At 51.6% G+C, this 14,871-nt stretch overlaps 1 protein-coding gene across 7 annotated transcripts; it reads left to right on the top strand.

Annotated features, from left to right (window-relative positions):
• Positions 1 to 267: 267 nt before the first annotated feature.
• On the top strand, positions 268 to 13,934 carry U2AF1 (U2 small nuclear RNA auxiliary factor 1). Of its 7 annotated transcripts, XM_058732141.1 has the most exons (9): positions 1,572 to 1,860; positions 4,505 to 4,592; positions 7,410 to 7,476; positions 8,311 to 8,377; positions 11,739 to 11,788; positions 11,876 to 11,974; positions 12,526 to 12,659; positions 12,751 to 12,843; positions 13,648 to 13,934. In XM_058732141.1, the coding sequence occupies exons 5-9, from the start codon at positions 11,759 to 11,761 to the stop codon at positions 13,793 to 13,795; spliced, it is 504 nt and encodes a 167-aa protein (XP_058588124.1). In that variant the 5' UTR covers positions 1,572 to 1,860; positions 4,505 to 4,592; positions 7,410 to 7,476; positions 8,311 to 8,377; positions 11,739 to 11,758; the 3' UTR covers positions 13,796 to 13,934. The 7 variants fall into 7 exon arrangements, with proteins under 7 accessions (XP_058588122.1, XP_058588118.1, XP_058588120.1 ...); XM_058732135.1 differs by lacking the exons at positions 1,572 to 1,860; positions 7,410 to 7,476 and adding an exon at positions 838 to 1,125 and having other exon boundaries at positions 8,290 to 8,377; XM_058732137.1 differs by lacking the exons at positions 1,572 to 1,860; positions 7,410 to 7,476 and adding an exon at positions 973 to 1,125.
• Positions 13,935 to 14,871: the final 937 nt, after the last annotated feature.

Here is a 14,871-nt window from a genome sequence, read left to right as displayed (position 1 = left end):
AAAAGGCGCATGCAGGAGGCTCTTTGTGGCAGGCCTGCGCTAGCAAAAGACAGAGCCTGCAAACAACCCACAAGTCCATTGTCAACAGGTTGATAGAGCGAGTCACCATCCACACAGTGGAGCTCCCAGCAGCTGCAAAAGCAGTGAGGACTATGCCCACGTGTTCCTACTGAGCGATCTCCCAGGATGGTTGGTTAGTGAAAAAAGACAAGGTGGAGAAAAGCGTGGATATGGAAGGAGGGACCACAAATATACATACGCATCTTCTTGTATTAGAAAAGAATGACCAAACAAAACTGGAAACGTCTGGCTCCGCGGGAGGGACCCAGCGTCCCTAGGTCTGAGGCCTGGCGCTCGGGGACAGTGAGGCTGGGCCCCCGTCCCCGCGTTGCCTGGTGCCGCATCCCTCCGCGGTCTCCAGGACTTCGGCGAGCTCTCGTCCCCCACCCCACCGCCCTCCCACGGGCGCCCGGTCCTCTGCGCACCCGCCCGGCTCTCCCCGGGCCAGGCCCCAGCGCGGCGCCCCTCCAGCTCCATCCCCGCCAGCGAGGGCGGGAGAGGAGGGGTTGTCACCGAGGGCAAAGTGCGGGCCGGGAGCGCGCCTACACTTCCCGGGCTCAGCGGAACCCGCCCACGCGGTCAGGCACGCCCCGGCCCCGGCCCCGCGGCCTTCTCTCCGGCCGCCGCCAGCGCGCTCGGCTTCCCGGGGCCGGGGGGCCGAGGGGCCGAGGGGCCGAGCGCGAGGAGAGCGAGGGGTAGGGGCGACGGGCCTCGACGGGGAAGGGGGCGACAGCGAAGAGCGCGGGCTCCCCGGCAAAGGGGACGCGGGGCCCACCGCGCGAGGAGCGCGGGCACCATCAGGGGGCGCCGGCGGGCGGCGCGCGGGCTCCCGGGGCCGAGGAGGCGGTGCCTCCCTCGCGCCAAGCCCCGCCCACGCGCAGGCAACGGCTCGCCCGATTGGGCAGCGCCGCCACGCCGTAGGGGCGGGGCGAGCGTCGTCGCGTCCGGGTGACGTCTCCCGCGGGCGTCGGGCAGGGTCGGCGGCGTCGGCAGCTGTGGCGGCGGCGGCGGCGGGTGGGAAATGGCGGAGTACTTGGCCTCCATCTTCGGCACCGAGAAAGACAAGTGAGTGAGAGGCGCCCGCCGGGGCTCCGGGCCGGGAAGGCCGGCGGGGCGCGCGCGGGCGCGGCGGCGGGGCGCAGGCGGCGGCTGGAGGCCCGGGCGGGCAGGCGGGGGGAGGGGCGCGGCGGCCCTTCCGGCCTCCGGAGCCGCGCGCCGCCGCCTCGTGGGCGCTGGGGCGGGCGATGGGCGCCCCGGCGGGCGGCGGGCTTCCGCTCGGGTGGCGCGGCCTCCCTCGCCTGGGGCTGCTGGGCGGCCCGCGGGCCGTCCCGTCTGTTGGCGACCCGGACCCCGCGCCCCCCGCCTCTTGGAGCCGTCTTGAGTTGTGCTGAAGTTGTCAACGTTTTAGCCTATTTCCTCTACTTCAGCCTTTAATGTGGTGTCGGGCAAGTAGCGTAAAGCCCGCCCGTATTAAATCGTTAGATAACTTCGGGTCCCGAGTGTTGGGGTTGTACCCACTTAAAAAGCCTCTCGGCGTGTTTAAGCGACCGATCGGGCGGGTCGTGAGGACATTGGATTCGAAGAACTGTTACGACGAACTGGGTTATCGTAAACGACAGCATAACCTGATTTTAACGTACTCGGAGATGTAATTCCAATATAAAAAACGTGGGGTCCCCCACCCCCCTTTTCACAGTTGCATGCCTTCCCTACCCAGTTGTTACGTTAAAAGCAAAAAAATTTAATTTTGATTTCGATTGCCCCCTTGGGACGTTTTCATTCCCAGTGCGTTGACTGAAGGTGAGACTAAAGGGAAATGCCTTTCATTTAGGAGGATAATTCTTACTTTGAGAACCTAAAGATTGAGCTCTGGCTTAATCTACTTTTTGGATAAGTAGTTACCATGTTAGGATTCTTTTGGCCTGTACAGGCTTATGTTAGTATGCATTCTTAATGATAAATCCGAGTTAGGCATAGATAATGTTTTAATACCACTTTTTCAAACACTGTATTTATTTTTTTTAAAGATTTTGTTTTTAAGTAATCTCTACACCCAACGTGGGGCTCAGACTCACAACCCCAAGATCCAGAGTCCAACGCTCCACTGACTCAGCCAGCCAGGCGCCCCTCAAACACTGTTTAAATCGTTTCTGTTTTCCAGGATGAGGTCCATCTTGTAAAATGTGTTGTTTAGAAGAGGGGGTTATATTTTTTAATAGCAAAACTGTAAGACAATCATCAGTCATTGTCACTCCGGAAACATTTCTTTGAGTGTCAACCCTAAAATCTGTATCTGTCGACTTAAAGATGAATAAAATTTGGATCTTGTTGCCAAGGAACTTGAGGGGAAGGGGTTGCTTGTCATTCAAAGGGTAAAATTAACATAAATGCTCTGAAATTTCTTAAGTGCTGTGGAAGAGGCAGGCTGCCCGAATGCTTTGGGCTCGCAGAGGAGGCACCTTGGGGAACTTTGCCTGTAAGCACGATCCCAAATGAATGGGCCAGCTTCGCTGGAAACAGCCTTCTCCGAGTGTAGGCCAGGAAAACGCATCGTCAGTTTCATTCTCAAGCTTGGAAATGTGGGCCATGACTTCTGTTCCATGTTTTTATTCCTTATTCTTGTATAAAGCTGTATTGGGTGGGGTTTCCATTGTACTCTACAAAACTTTTAGTTTAGAGGTTTATTCCAATAAGTTTTTATATTTCTGCTATAAATAGCCACATTTCAGCCTTTGAGAGCTGCATCATAAAAGGTGTGCATGGCTTTAATTCAGCAAACTTGATTATTTGATCTAGGTTACTCATAGGCTCATTTCAGGCAGACTTGTGAGGTTTTAGTTGCCAGGAGACCATATCAACTCCTAAAAAATGAAGACGATGATTCCTGCTAACTTTTTTTTTTTCCTCAAGCTAGAAGTGAAATGTAGGTGTGTGCCAATTAAAAAACTTTAGCTAGTTGTACATTTGAAGTTTTGGACGTTCTCTAAATCCAAGCAAAGGTTAGTCTTCTAATATCTTTTCTGTGATAGTAAATCACACTTTTTGTCTTCTGTCTTGTTATTTCAGTAGTTTAAGTAGATCACTGAAAGTTTATCACTAGGAAAGTTTTGACTGATTAGTACTAAACTCTAATTGAGTGGTATGAAATGAAAGCCATCTCTGAAGGTACGAGAACAAAGATTATGTTCGTTATATAGAAGAGTTGGGTATTGTTTGGGCAGGGGTTTTACCCATTCTGAGGCATTCTTGAAACGAGCTCTTCATTTGGGTGACTTTCTGAAGATGGAAGTCATATATTCAAGTCAGATCATATAAAGTGAGGCCTGTAAGATAAATTTGCAAATATGTGTAGTGATCATTTTCCTCCCCCGACAAATTCAGACTTTACCATTCATATTGCTACCTGAACTGCCAGTGGCCAATCGATCTTCGCGAACTATCAAATTTTGTTGAAGCCCTTTGATTCTAACTCTGGATTGGCTGTCTGAACTTGCTAAAAAAAAAAATTGAATCTGCAGGGTAACCCTCCCACCTCTGCAGGTCTAAATCTGAATGGGGCCCATCAAGTAAGATTTCATACTTCATCACAAATCTAAGCCACCTGACATTGCTGTCACGATGGCTGGATTGCTAGTTTGATTTGACCTGGATCAAACTGGATCATCCAACTATTTGAACAGTAGTTAAAGGAGGACTTTGCGATAGGGGCAGAAGGTGGCCTTATGTGGGAACACACCCGTGAGTTCCCCAAGAGCTTGTTTTCGGTGCATTGAAACCAGGAGACTGCCTTACTTCAGACCTGTGTTTGGAAATTTCGTGGTGGTCTGGTGTCGTGGACAAAAGAGCATGGTCTTTGTTTTCTGTTTTGCTTAGATAACGATTGTGCTTAAGGAGCACTGTGTATGAAGCACACACGCACGGTATCTGACTCTTGGAACGATGCCAGCTTGGCATTTTCCTCATTTTACAGGTGGCTCCTGGGACCAGGAGAGGTGGGGTAACTTGCCCAAGCCCAGGTAGCTAGTGGCAGATCTTAAGTCTCACTGTGCTATATTGGTGTCCTCAGGAGAGAATTTCATCGCGGAACACTAAGAAACAGATATGTTTTAAGTTAAATTTAGTTTTAAACTAGATACTCCATTTAAGAAAAAACAGGAGAGCAGAGAACATAATGGGAAGTGGAGTGGATTTGGATGAGGGGGACCTGGGTGGAACTGAAGCCCTCTTCCTTGAAAGAGGGGCATGCTTGTCAGGCGGCAGGTTGAAGCTTAGTAGTCCTGAAGTACTACCAGGAAGGGGAGGTACCTGCTACCAAAGAAAACCACACGGCTGTGTTCGTGTGATGCGGAAGAAAAGTAGTTCGGTAGCGTATGTCGCGGTGTCGATGTAGTTCCATTTGTCTGATCTGCCCAGCAAAATAATCCGCTTTTGTTTTCCCTTACAGAGTCAACTGTTCATTTTATTTCAAAATTGGAGCATGTCGTCATGGAGACAGATGCTCTCGGTTGCACAATAAACCGACCTTTAGCCAGGTTTGTTTGTTTCTTCTTTCTTTTTTCCGTTTTCATGTAAATTATCAGAACTTTAATACTTTACAGAGGCAGTTGATAATCTCCGTGTATCACCTAGAGTTTTTTTTCTCCAGTAGTTTCATTCTCTGTGTTCATAACTGAGTGTGTTCTTTTGTTTCAATGAGAGTGAGGCAGGGGAACCACCCCCAGGGGGAGGTCTACGAGCACAGGTCCCTCCTCTTACCGTTAGAGACGCTCTCTGCCCCTCTAATAGACACGGGTCCAGAGGGGGCGGCCCTGCCAGCTTGGAGTCAGCTTGTTTCCCGGCACCAGGAGATGCAAAGTGGGTTTTCCGCTCTCTGCTCCCTCCAGGCAGCGGAGATGGCCAGAGCCACCTACAGGATGCACTGGCACAGTTCTCAGCAGGCCCGTCTTGCCGCATATGCTCAGGGTTCTCCAGGAGTCCTGAGTGTGCCCCCTCTGTTAGACCCCTGGCCCCGGGGTTAGCCATGACACTGTGTCATAGACACATTAAAAATGAAACTTACGTTAGAAGATGGGTGTTTACCTTCACCTATTTGTAGCCAGTCTGTTCGGTTAGTTAAGGGGCACCTGTTACCTTGGGCTTAGGTCCACCATGAGTTCAGATCAGTCAGAAATTGTGATTTTTGGAGTTGTTTTGTTTTCACTGAGGAACAGGCAAGGGTTTGCACCCTACAAGTGATCACTGATGAATTAGAGGGAGAAAGCACCTGTCGTAGGAACAGAAAACTTCCACCGTGTTTATCTGAACATGTGGAATTTGAAAAACTGTAGTCTTTCCAGACCAAGGGCTTTTGAGGTCCTTCGAACTGACCGCAAAGTCTGAGTAAGCATCCTCTAAGTATTTAGGAAAATCAGCCAATTGCTGTAAGAGTCGTTAGTATTTTCTAATTTAAGCCTGTAGAAAACCCCATAATTTAATGTGTTTTTAGAAGGGAGGTGATGGCTTCCTCTCACCCATTATTCCACTGATACAGCATGGTCAGTTTAACAAGAATCTGTCTTAATAACTTACAAACATGTCTCTTTTTCGAATTTCAGAATATTGGAGAACTTGCTTTAAATACTCTGTTTAGTGCAGTTGGGGGGGGGGGTTGGTTGGTTGGTTGGTTGGTTTGGGTTTTTTTGTTTTGCTTTTTGACCAGCAGGCAGAAGTTTATTAGATCAGAAAAGAAGAATAGTAGGAAAACTGTCTTTACAGAGAAGGGGACACTCGAAAGTGAAGGCCCCCTACTGCATTTAGATGAACTAAATCTCCTCAACTAAGCCAGTGGTCATAGATTGGGCGATAACCAAACGTCTTAAGTGTCCACTGAGTTTTTTTTATTTTAGAGGGTTACTTATAGATGTACCAAGTGTGGGGCTGAGAGACGTTACCCCGCTACAGAGTTTTCTCTAAGTTATCCAGGGACACTTGGCTTATTTTCTTTCTGAAGCATTGATGACCTCAGAATGTTAACATGAAGTGAATTTGAGCACCGTACGTCAGAAAGAGGCAACGATTCCATTAACATTCAGTGGGGTCGGTCGTGTGTATTAACTTGAGCATCTTGTTTCGATTTGCTTGGTTGGTTGGTCGGTCTTAGGTGATCCTGACCTCCCCTGATTTTAATGGAACTGCATTGCCCCCTTTGAGTTCTCTTTCACTAAACAGCCACTGCCAGCCAGATGACCTGAGTGAGACCGAAAATGAATTTCTTGTTGAGTATTTGGGCTCAGTATAGCTTTCTGTCAGAGTTGGAAACTGAGTCGGGACAGCTTTGGGAACTATCCAAGGCCAAGACCTGCTGGCTTGGGGAAGATACCAGGCCCTGAGAGGAGGGTCTGCGTGTGTTCGTATGTGTGGTCTGGCTATCGGATGTTTCTCCCATATGGGTTCCCCCCAGCAGGCCCTTTGGAAGCACCCACACGGCTGCTTCCTTTCAGTGTAGCTAGACATGAACTGGCGGGTTTGTAAAACCACTCACAAAACTGCTTTGGACCTATGTTGTTTTGAGACTGAACATTTAGTTTTCTAAATCCTGCAGTGTATTGGTTCAGCTTGTAAAGCTCAGTGTGGGTTTCTTTTTAAGCTTCTTGCAGTGATGTGGACGTTAAGATTCATGTAATATATTAGCCTACTAACTTAAACATGGTTTGTTTTTTCAGACAACTTGATTTTAAGAAGAACGGTACAATGTAAGGTTTCAAGTCTGCCTGATCCAGTTTAAAGCACAAGGGCTAAAAGGATTTTTTTCCCTTAAAGGAAGGATCGGAAAAGAACAAACGTTTAAGCTATTGTATTATGTAAACAGAGGTCCCACCGAGCAAACCTAAACGTGTGCTAGGTGACCGTGACAGTCAGGAAACCCCTGTGGTGCGCCTGTTTCCCGGGAGACCAGACAGCTTGATGGACTGCATACAGTTGACTTACGCGTTTGGTTTAAAAACGATAATAATTTTGTGTGGGGAATGTGATCCTGTGAATTTTTCCACACCTTGGTGTCTGCCAGCTTACAGTATGAGAAGATGTTCACGTTCTGTTACGTGTTTTGCATCCCAGCACTTTAATAACGTGGGGCTACTGAAAATAACCAGTATCGTTCCTTGTTGGTCGCTGGCTGACGTGACCCACGTCACCGCTCAAACTCTGTTTCCATAATATGATGGTTTGGGTGTGCTCTTCCGAGGACAGGCGTCTGGCTTGTGGGAAGCAAACAAGGTTGAGCCATTTGCAAACAGGTTGTCTCTTTGCAATTGTCTGATACATGCACAGCAGCCAGTAGAATTCCCCTTTTTATTTTTTTTTCCCCGCAGACCATCTTGATTCAAAACATCTATCGTAATCCCCAAAACAGTGCACAGACGGCTGACGGCTCACACTGTAAGTCCCACAGTTGGAGAAATTTTTTTAAAACAATGGTGTTAAAGAGCCCACTCTTAATTGAGACAAATAATGTTGGCTTCTGAGCTGCTGACATAGGGCTGTTGCAAACAGGACAAGGTGATGGAGGTCCTTGGCGCCCACGGCAAGAACCTGGTACTTAGCCACGTTCAGGAGGCTGGCCTAGGCGAGGCCGCTGGGGAGGCCTCCTCCCTCGGTTGACGTTTGTTAACGAGAGGGAGGGGGTCTGCCCATGTGACGTTTGAAAGTTAACCAGCCAATCACTGGTCTTTACAGTGACTGAACCCCCGGCATTTATTAAGTTCTTTCTGTAAAATTAAAAAGCTTAGACGTATTTAGGAATCAATAAGGTAAGTTGCCCAATAAGTGTGGGTTTTATTTCACCATGACGATTTTTCCTCTAGGAAGTGGAGATCTCATGATATGTAATTATTGTATTTCTCTACCGCTGTGGCTTTTGTCGTTGGCTCACGCACGCGCTTCCTCAGTTCGTTACGTTCTTCTGGAACGTCTGAGCCCCCTTTGGCAGAAACCTGCCAGGTTGCCTGCACTCTTGGCTGGAACTTTGGGACGGAGAATCTTCACGTTCCGCAAGCAGAAATACAATATCAGCATATCACGGGATCTCTGTCACGTCGCAGTGTTAGGGTGCTCCGAGACAGCCACCAGCTAAGAACGCGTCTCTGCTTCGAAAGGAAATAACTTGCTCTTTTTGCAGCACTGAGTCTTGACCGAAGCGATCGCCACAGGAAACCGGTGAAGTGTTTAAATTTAATTTTCCATAATATAAAGTTGTTGCGTTTTGTATTTCAGACCATTGCCCTCTTGAACATTTACCGTAACCCTCAAAACTCTTCCCAGTCTGCTGACGGTTTGCGCTGTAAGTTCATACAAGTTCCTTCCCTGGTTCCCTGGGCTTGCGTGTCAGAGCTCAGTGTCCACTCCACCTGGTCTGCCGCTGTAGGGTCAAGGACGGCCTTTCGCTAGACGTGTCGAGAGCTTTTGTCCCCCCACCCCCCCGGCCCCACGGATACCTCTGAGACGTGAACTCCTGCCCGCTGCCTCACAAGAGAAGCAGTGACCGGAAAGGACGCCCTCCCGGCACCATAGCTGGGGGCTGCTGCTCTCCCTTTACCTAGACCGTCGTCCTTGGGGGGGACACACTCGCAGTTAAGCGTGCAGTTATGTCCTTCCCCTCTCGAGAGCAGCAGCATCAGAGTTTCTCTCGCCTAAAAGAACCCAAATTGTTTGGAAATTACTTTCCAGGTTTCATTTCTTACTAGACTTCTTAAACTCTCATTCGGGAGATCATGCTTTAGTGGAGAGCATGGTTCGGAGAGTATTTCCCGAGTGGGGTCCCTCCGAGTCACATGGACTCCGGAGTCCGCCCCAGCCCCAGCCCCAGCCCCATGCCAACTCAGTCGTTAATCAGATACTTTACGTAGCTGTCTCCAACCTCAGGAGTTAGTGTACCACATTTGGAAGATGAAAGGTGTGCTTGGTGGGGAAATAGGTCTGAACGGGGCATTTTGTAGACATTACGATTTCTTCCTGTACTGGGAAACATTAAAGTTAACTTCACGAACGTTGTATTTACTGAGGGGGTAGTCTTTCAAGAACACGATACATAGCAGTACCCCTGGGAATTTCAGAAAGCTAAAGCGTATATTTTCTGGCCATTGGGCTGTGGAATCAATTCAGTCATCCGTAGATAAATTGAAACATATCCTAGACTCCTGTTAAAATCAAGGGGTCCGACCCCGACGCCTTGCCATTCATTCACCAGGTGGTTTTAGAGCTACAGGTCAGTAGGGGGCGCTGTGTACATGTAACCCCTGCATAGCCACAGGCCTCAGGCAAATCCCCCTCTGGCCCCGGGGCCCCTCAGTGTACAGGGCGGTCCACAGAGCGGAGCGGGCCCCGCAGCACCCCCTCCCCCTCAGGCCGGCCCCAGATGGGGAGGCCTCGCCTCTGCGCGCCTGTGGGTGCACAGTGCACGCGCCCGGGGAGGGGGCTCGTGAGGCTCTCCTGCCCACACGCTGTGCTTCCCGGTGCCGTGCTGACCCGGTAGCAGATCGTGTGTTTCCCTGAATCTGACGGTGGCGGGATTTGCTTGGTAGCCCTTGTTTCAAAATACTTGGTTTTGCTTTGTTTTTTAAAGAACTCAGATGAGCAGGCGGAGGGAAATGCTTATATACGGACTTACTAGTTTTTGTAAGAACCCTGCCCTGGGGTAAAAGGGATGGGAAGCTGACGTTGAGTAACAGCAGTTAATCACTCTTTGCCCTGACTCTGTACTTGGGCACTGCGGGTGGGGGAGAGCGGGGTGGGGGGCTTCGCTGACAAAACAGTGTCATAGTATTCTTCGTGTCTTTATCTGCGATCCACAGTACTCTTGTTTTGCGTATGCTACCCAAGGTTTAGCTGCACCAGATATTCCCGTCATGGGGCCCACATTCTACAAATGAAGTGAAATTCTGATTCTTCGATTTAGGAAGAAAATCAGTTTAAGCTGATGAACCTGCCGCAGAGCCTCCGAGTAAATTTCATCCAGCCAGGTTCATCCGGGTCCCAGATTCACAACCCTTGTTAGCATACCCTTCCATCTGTAGAAGTACAAATCCCAGTTTAGGAGTGCTTCCGTAAGAAAACTGGTATTTGGGGGACACATTAGTTAAAATATATTGAGTCGTGGGGATGACTCTTCAGGTGACCAATTTCTTAATTGGTCATCTCTGTTCTTCTAGTCATTTGGTTGACTGAAAAATTTGAAGCAGAGTATGGAAGATAAAGTATGCCCATTATCAAGCATTGTCCAGTCGGACTTTCCAGGAGTTATTAAAATAAATGCTGTTCTATAGTAAGAGACTAACAGTAATTTAACCAGCACTGAGTCTCAACACTGCTGGCACTTAGAGCGTGCAAATACCTTTTCTCATTTTTTTCCAACGTGGAGAAGGGAATGTAAACATTAAAATCTGCCCTTTGGAATGGCCTTCTCTTCTCCTGACTAGTTGTTCTGTTGTTTACAACCTGATTTCAACTCAGGGAAGGAGGTTAAGTTCACGATAGCCACCTAGAGGAGTAGTTGTTGCCCAGTGCATTTGCTCACTTTGGGCTTCTAAAGCAAGCTGGGTTCCTGAAATTCAAAAATAACTAAAAGGCAGGAATTCGCCCCTCCCCCGTGAATGAGAAAAATTTAAGCCATTCTCAGAATCAAAAGACTCAAGTGCTTGTCCTTAAAGATCAGGTTTTCCTGGGCCCTAGGAGACTGCTCCAAGGCGTAGCCTGGGCCCCCTGGCCTTCAGTGGGTGTGGCAGGTGAGGCCGCCAGTCCTAGGAGTGTGGCCTTGGAAGGTGACGACCGAAGGTTAAACTGGCCCAGCTTTGAAGCCACTCGCCTCTGTAGGCTGCCCCCAACTAGCTGTGTGCAACATTGGTTTAACTGACATGCCCGCTTTGTGATTTCTCAGATTTAGGGCAAGAGAATTCTAGAATCTGAACGGTAAAATTTTGTAGAGAGAATGATTTGGGGGATAGAATGTAAATTCGAAAAAGCTACCCACACAACGGACATGATTTCGCTTAGTGCATGTGAATTATGAAGAATAAACTTGAAAATAGTCCTGGAATATAAAACAAGAATGCTTTCTTCAACAAAGCATTGTAACCATCCCTCTATCCAGAGGCATTCGAGGTACTGTGATTGAACTTGGTAATTATCCTACTGAGTATTTATGGTCATTCGGGTTTTAATCGCATCAGAAAGAATTCGGTAATAGTGTGTGGCTGATACTCTGTAAAAGAAATTAGTCAGGAACATTAGCCCTTAATCACTCAATCCTGATTTCTACTGTTACTTTAACGTCACGAAGAGGAAGAACATACCAGTGTGATTCCTTGGCCGCTATTTTAAACCGTAAAAGGAAGAAGACTTTCATTTAGAAGTATGTTGAGAGTAAATGATTTCCTTACATTTTCTGAAAGTGTGGCCCTTTGATGCCGATTAAAACTTGTCATTTTCATAGCCAGAATGGAGATGGTCATAAGGGGGCACTTAAAGACCTCAGCACACTTTAAAATTGTAACCACTGGCTGTCACGCCGCACCTCCGTGCTCCGGGAGAGTGCAGCTGTCGCGGCTCCTCTAGATAACTAACGTGTCACGGTGGCAGTTGGGGTGAACGCAGAGCCCTGCGGGCGGGGGCCCCGCTCTAACCAGCAAGGTGTCTGTCGTCCGCAGGCGCGGTGAGTGACGTGGAGATGCAGGAGCACTACGATGAGTTTTTTGAGGTGAGCGACTGGCACTTGGGGCGGGGGGGGGAGGGCGCGTCTCCCGTGGGTCGGGACCCTCAAGCCGCCGTCCTCCTCTCCCCGCAGGAGGTTTTTACAGAAATGGAGGAGAAGTACGGCGAGGTGGAGGAGATGAACGTCTGTGACAACCTGGGAGACCACCTCGTCGGGAACGTGTACGTCAAGGTAGGAAGGGCGTGCCCCGTGGGAGTGCTCCCTCCCGACTGGCAAGAGGAGGAGGCTGGTGCCTTGGGATCTTAGCGGGAACTGGAGTGCGCGCCAGCTGGCTCGCCCGGGCGTGGCAGCCGCCTGTGGGCGCCGCGCCCACCACCCTTCAGGGTTGGGATCTTCGGAGGCTGCTGCTGGCGGGCTGTCTAGACGCGGGAGAAGTCAGTCGATTTATACCTGTGGTTCCCTCTCCCCACCCCACCCTTTTTCTTTCTTTTTTTTTTTTTTTTTTTTTTTTTTTTTAACTTCCCGGTCTAAACACATCCTTGCGAATCCTTGCGTTTGCTCTTGTTAACCAACTGAGTTTGAAAACCAAGGCAGCGTTGGTACGATCTTGGATCATGGCGAAATTAAGTGATCCAGTTGCAAGCAAAGGACGATCTGTGTTTGACGTGACCTAAAACGTCCTTCCCCCTCATTTGAGCCACGTGAACGCGTATCCGTGGCTCGGTAGCCGGAGACCTTCCCGTCGGGTGGGGGCAGCGAGCCCTTTCGATCTGTCTTTCCAGTTTCGCCGCGAAGAAGACGCGGAGAAGGCCGTGATCGACTTGAACAACCGTTGGTTTAACGGGCAGCCGATCCACGCCGAGCTGTCCCCGGTGACCGACTTCAGAGAGGCGTGCTGCCGCCAGTACGAGATGGGGTAGGTGACGGGGGGCCCGCGGGGGCCGGGACGGCGGGGGCGGGGGGGCGGGGGGCGGCCCGCGGCATGGCGGCCTCCGTCTCCCCCGCAGGGAGTGCACGCGGGGCGGCTTCTGCAACTTCATGCACCTGAAGCCCATCTCCAGAGAGCTGCGGCGGGAGCTGTACGGGCGCCGGCGCAAGAAGTGAGTACTGCAGCGGGCTGGCTGCCGCTGGCGGCGCCGTCCGTTCTCGCGAAGCGTTTCCCGAGGAGAGCTCGGCCCGGGTGTGAAGGTCACCGTTGAGGACGTAGTGTGTATCTTAAGGTCTGAGAACGTGCCCTTAAAAGGATGTCCCGCCCGCACAGTCCCGAAGTGAGGGAACGGGTGAGTGGGGAACCCTCGAAATTGGGTTCGTGTGCGCAGCGTCTTTTGCCCGCAGGTGGAGTGACTTCCTTTACGTACTGCGGCTGTCTGTGGGTTTGGGCAGGTTTCTTTGGTTTGCTTGCGGCCACGGGCAGAAGGGGGAGCACGGTCCTGCCCGCTCCCGGTGTTTTGAGTGCAGACCGTGCTGTCCCAGCACAGAGAGAAACCCAAGGCGTCGGGAGACCGTCCCTTTCCCTGCTCGGATGGAGTTCTGACCCGGGGGGTTCTCACCCGTCCCCTGGTAAACACGTGCCCGGAGGTGCAGACGTTAGTGATTCCGTCTCATTGTCAACAAGAAGCATCGGGCACAGGAGGAGGGCGGTGCGTGTCCGGGCCGCCGCGGCAGGAGACCGTCCCCGAGCCCCTGAGCCGGCGCTCTGGAAGCACGGGACACGGAGGACGTTGTGCCCGTTTCCCTGACACGGGGCGTGTCTACACGGGGCGTGCGGTGTGGCGGGCGCGACGGTCCTCCTTGATTGTGCCATCCGTTCCGCGGGGTCCGCCCAGAAGCGTCCGCCCGCGTGGGGGCTTTGTTGTGTGCTTTGCTTTGGATGCCACAGCTTTGTTTCTTTTCCTTGGTTGCAGGCATAGATCGAGGTCCCGGTCTCGGGAGCGTCGCTCTCGGTCTAGAGACCGCGGTCGCGGCGGCGGCGGTGGCGGCGGCGGCGGCGGTGGGGGACGGGAGCGTGACAGGAGGCGGTCGAGAGACCGTGAAAGATCGGGGCGATTCTGAGCCACGCCGTTTTTACCGTATGTCTGCTAGGCAGTGTTGTAGTTGATTGACCAAACCAGTTCATAACGGGAATTTTTTTTAAAAAACAACAAAAAAACACAAAGATGGGTTTCTGAATAAAATTTGTAGTGATACAGTACTCGGTGTAGTCATTTCTTGCGGGCCGCCTCGGTCTCCTCCTTTGCAGCACAGGCCGTCCGTCCTGGGGGGGGGAGGGTCTTGGGTAATAGACAGAACCACAGTGTTAAACTCATAGGGTGTGAGATGAAGCGCCCCGTCCGTTACGGGAAAAAAATTCACACGAGCAACAGTCGTGCCCGTTCCCAGTGCCCGACGTGCGAGCGAGTAACGTGGCGTTTCTCCACCGAGGCTGCCGGAGACCCTGCTGCGGGGAACCCGGGGTCCGCGCCCTGGACTTCCCGCAGGGTCAGTGAGTGACACTTGGACGGGACGGTGGCCGTGCCGGCGTCCGTAGGGGAGAGGGCTTTCAATCCGGTGCCGCCAGTGGCCCCGTCCGTGTCCCGTTTCTCTCACCCAGGAATCTTCTAGTCTCGTTCAAAGAGCCTCCGTGCTGTCCTGAAGCACAGGGCCTGTCCTGAAATGGGGCCTACACGTGGATGTGCCCAGAGCTGCACATGAGCCGCCGGCCCCGTTCCCGTGTTCCACCCCAGCCACCTGCTCGTCACCAGCCTGCCAGAGTGGCTTGGGCACGGCCGCCCTCTGGTGCAGGGCTGCGCCCATGTCACTGTCCCTGAACTGTAGTCACGATGCCAGCCGGCCGCCCGCATGCTGCATTTAACGTTGAGCAGCATCCGCTTGGTCTGGGTCCACCCACGCTGTGTCCTCCGAGGAGGTCGCCTCTCTGGCGCACCGCAGCTTGCTTCTCAGTGACTGTCGCCACCGCTGGGCGCCCGCGCACTGGGCTGGGAACCCGGCAGGGAGTGCGGGATGGGCAGCGTGCACGTGTCCACCTGCTCGGTCCGCGTGCCGGTCCGTCCGCCTGCTTGGTCCCCAGTTGCTGGGAGTGGCAGTTTGGGGAGCGAGGGACCGTCTCAGCCCTGCCCTTGGCCTAGGAG

Source organism: Neofelis nebulosa, chromosome 5 (genome assembly GCF_028018385.1).
Source record: "Neofelis nebulosa isolate mNeoNeb1 chromosome 5, mNeoNeb1.pri, whole genome shotgun sequence".
Taxonomy (NCBI): Eukaryota; Metazoa; Chordata; class Mammalia; order Carnivora; family Felidae; genus Neofelis; species Neofelis nebulosa.
Note: the sequence above shows the minus strand (reverse complement) of the source record. Positions and strands in the feature narration are given on the sequence as shown.

Bases quoted from the DNA above. Each gene is read 5' to 3' on its own strand.
- U2AF1 (XM_058732135.1), top strand. From the start codon at position 1,082: ATGGCGGAGTACTTGGCCTCCATCTTCGGCACCGAGAAAGACAA. The intron at 8,378-11,738 runs GTAAGTTCATAC...TGTCGTCCGCAG, and splicing joins GTCTGCTGACGGTTTGCGCT to GCGCGGTGAGTGACGTGGAG. The intron at 12,660-12,750 runs GTAGGTGACGGG...TCTCCCCCGCAG, and splicing joins TGCCGCCAGTACGAGATGGG to GGAGTGCACGCGGGGCGGCT.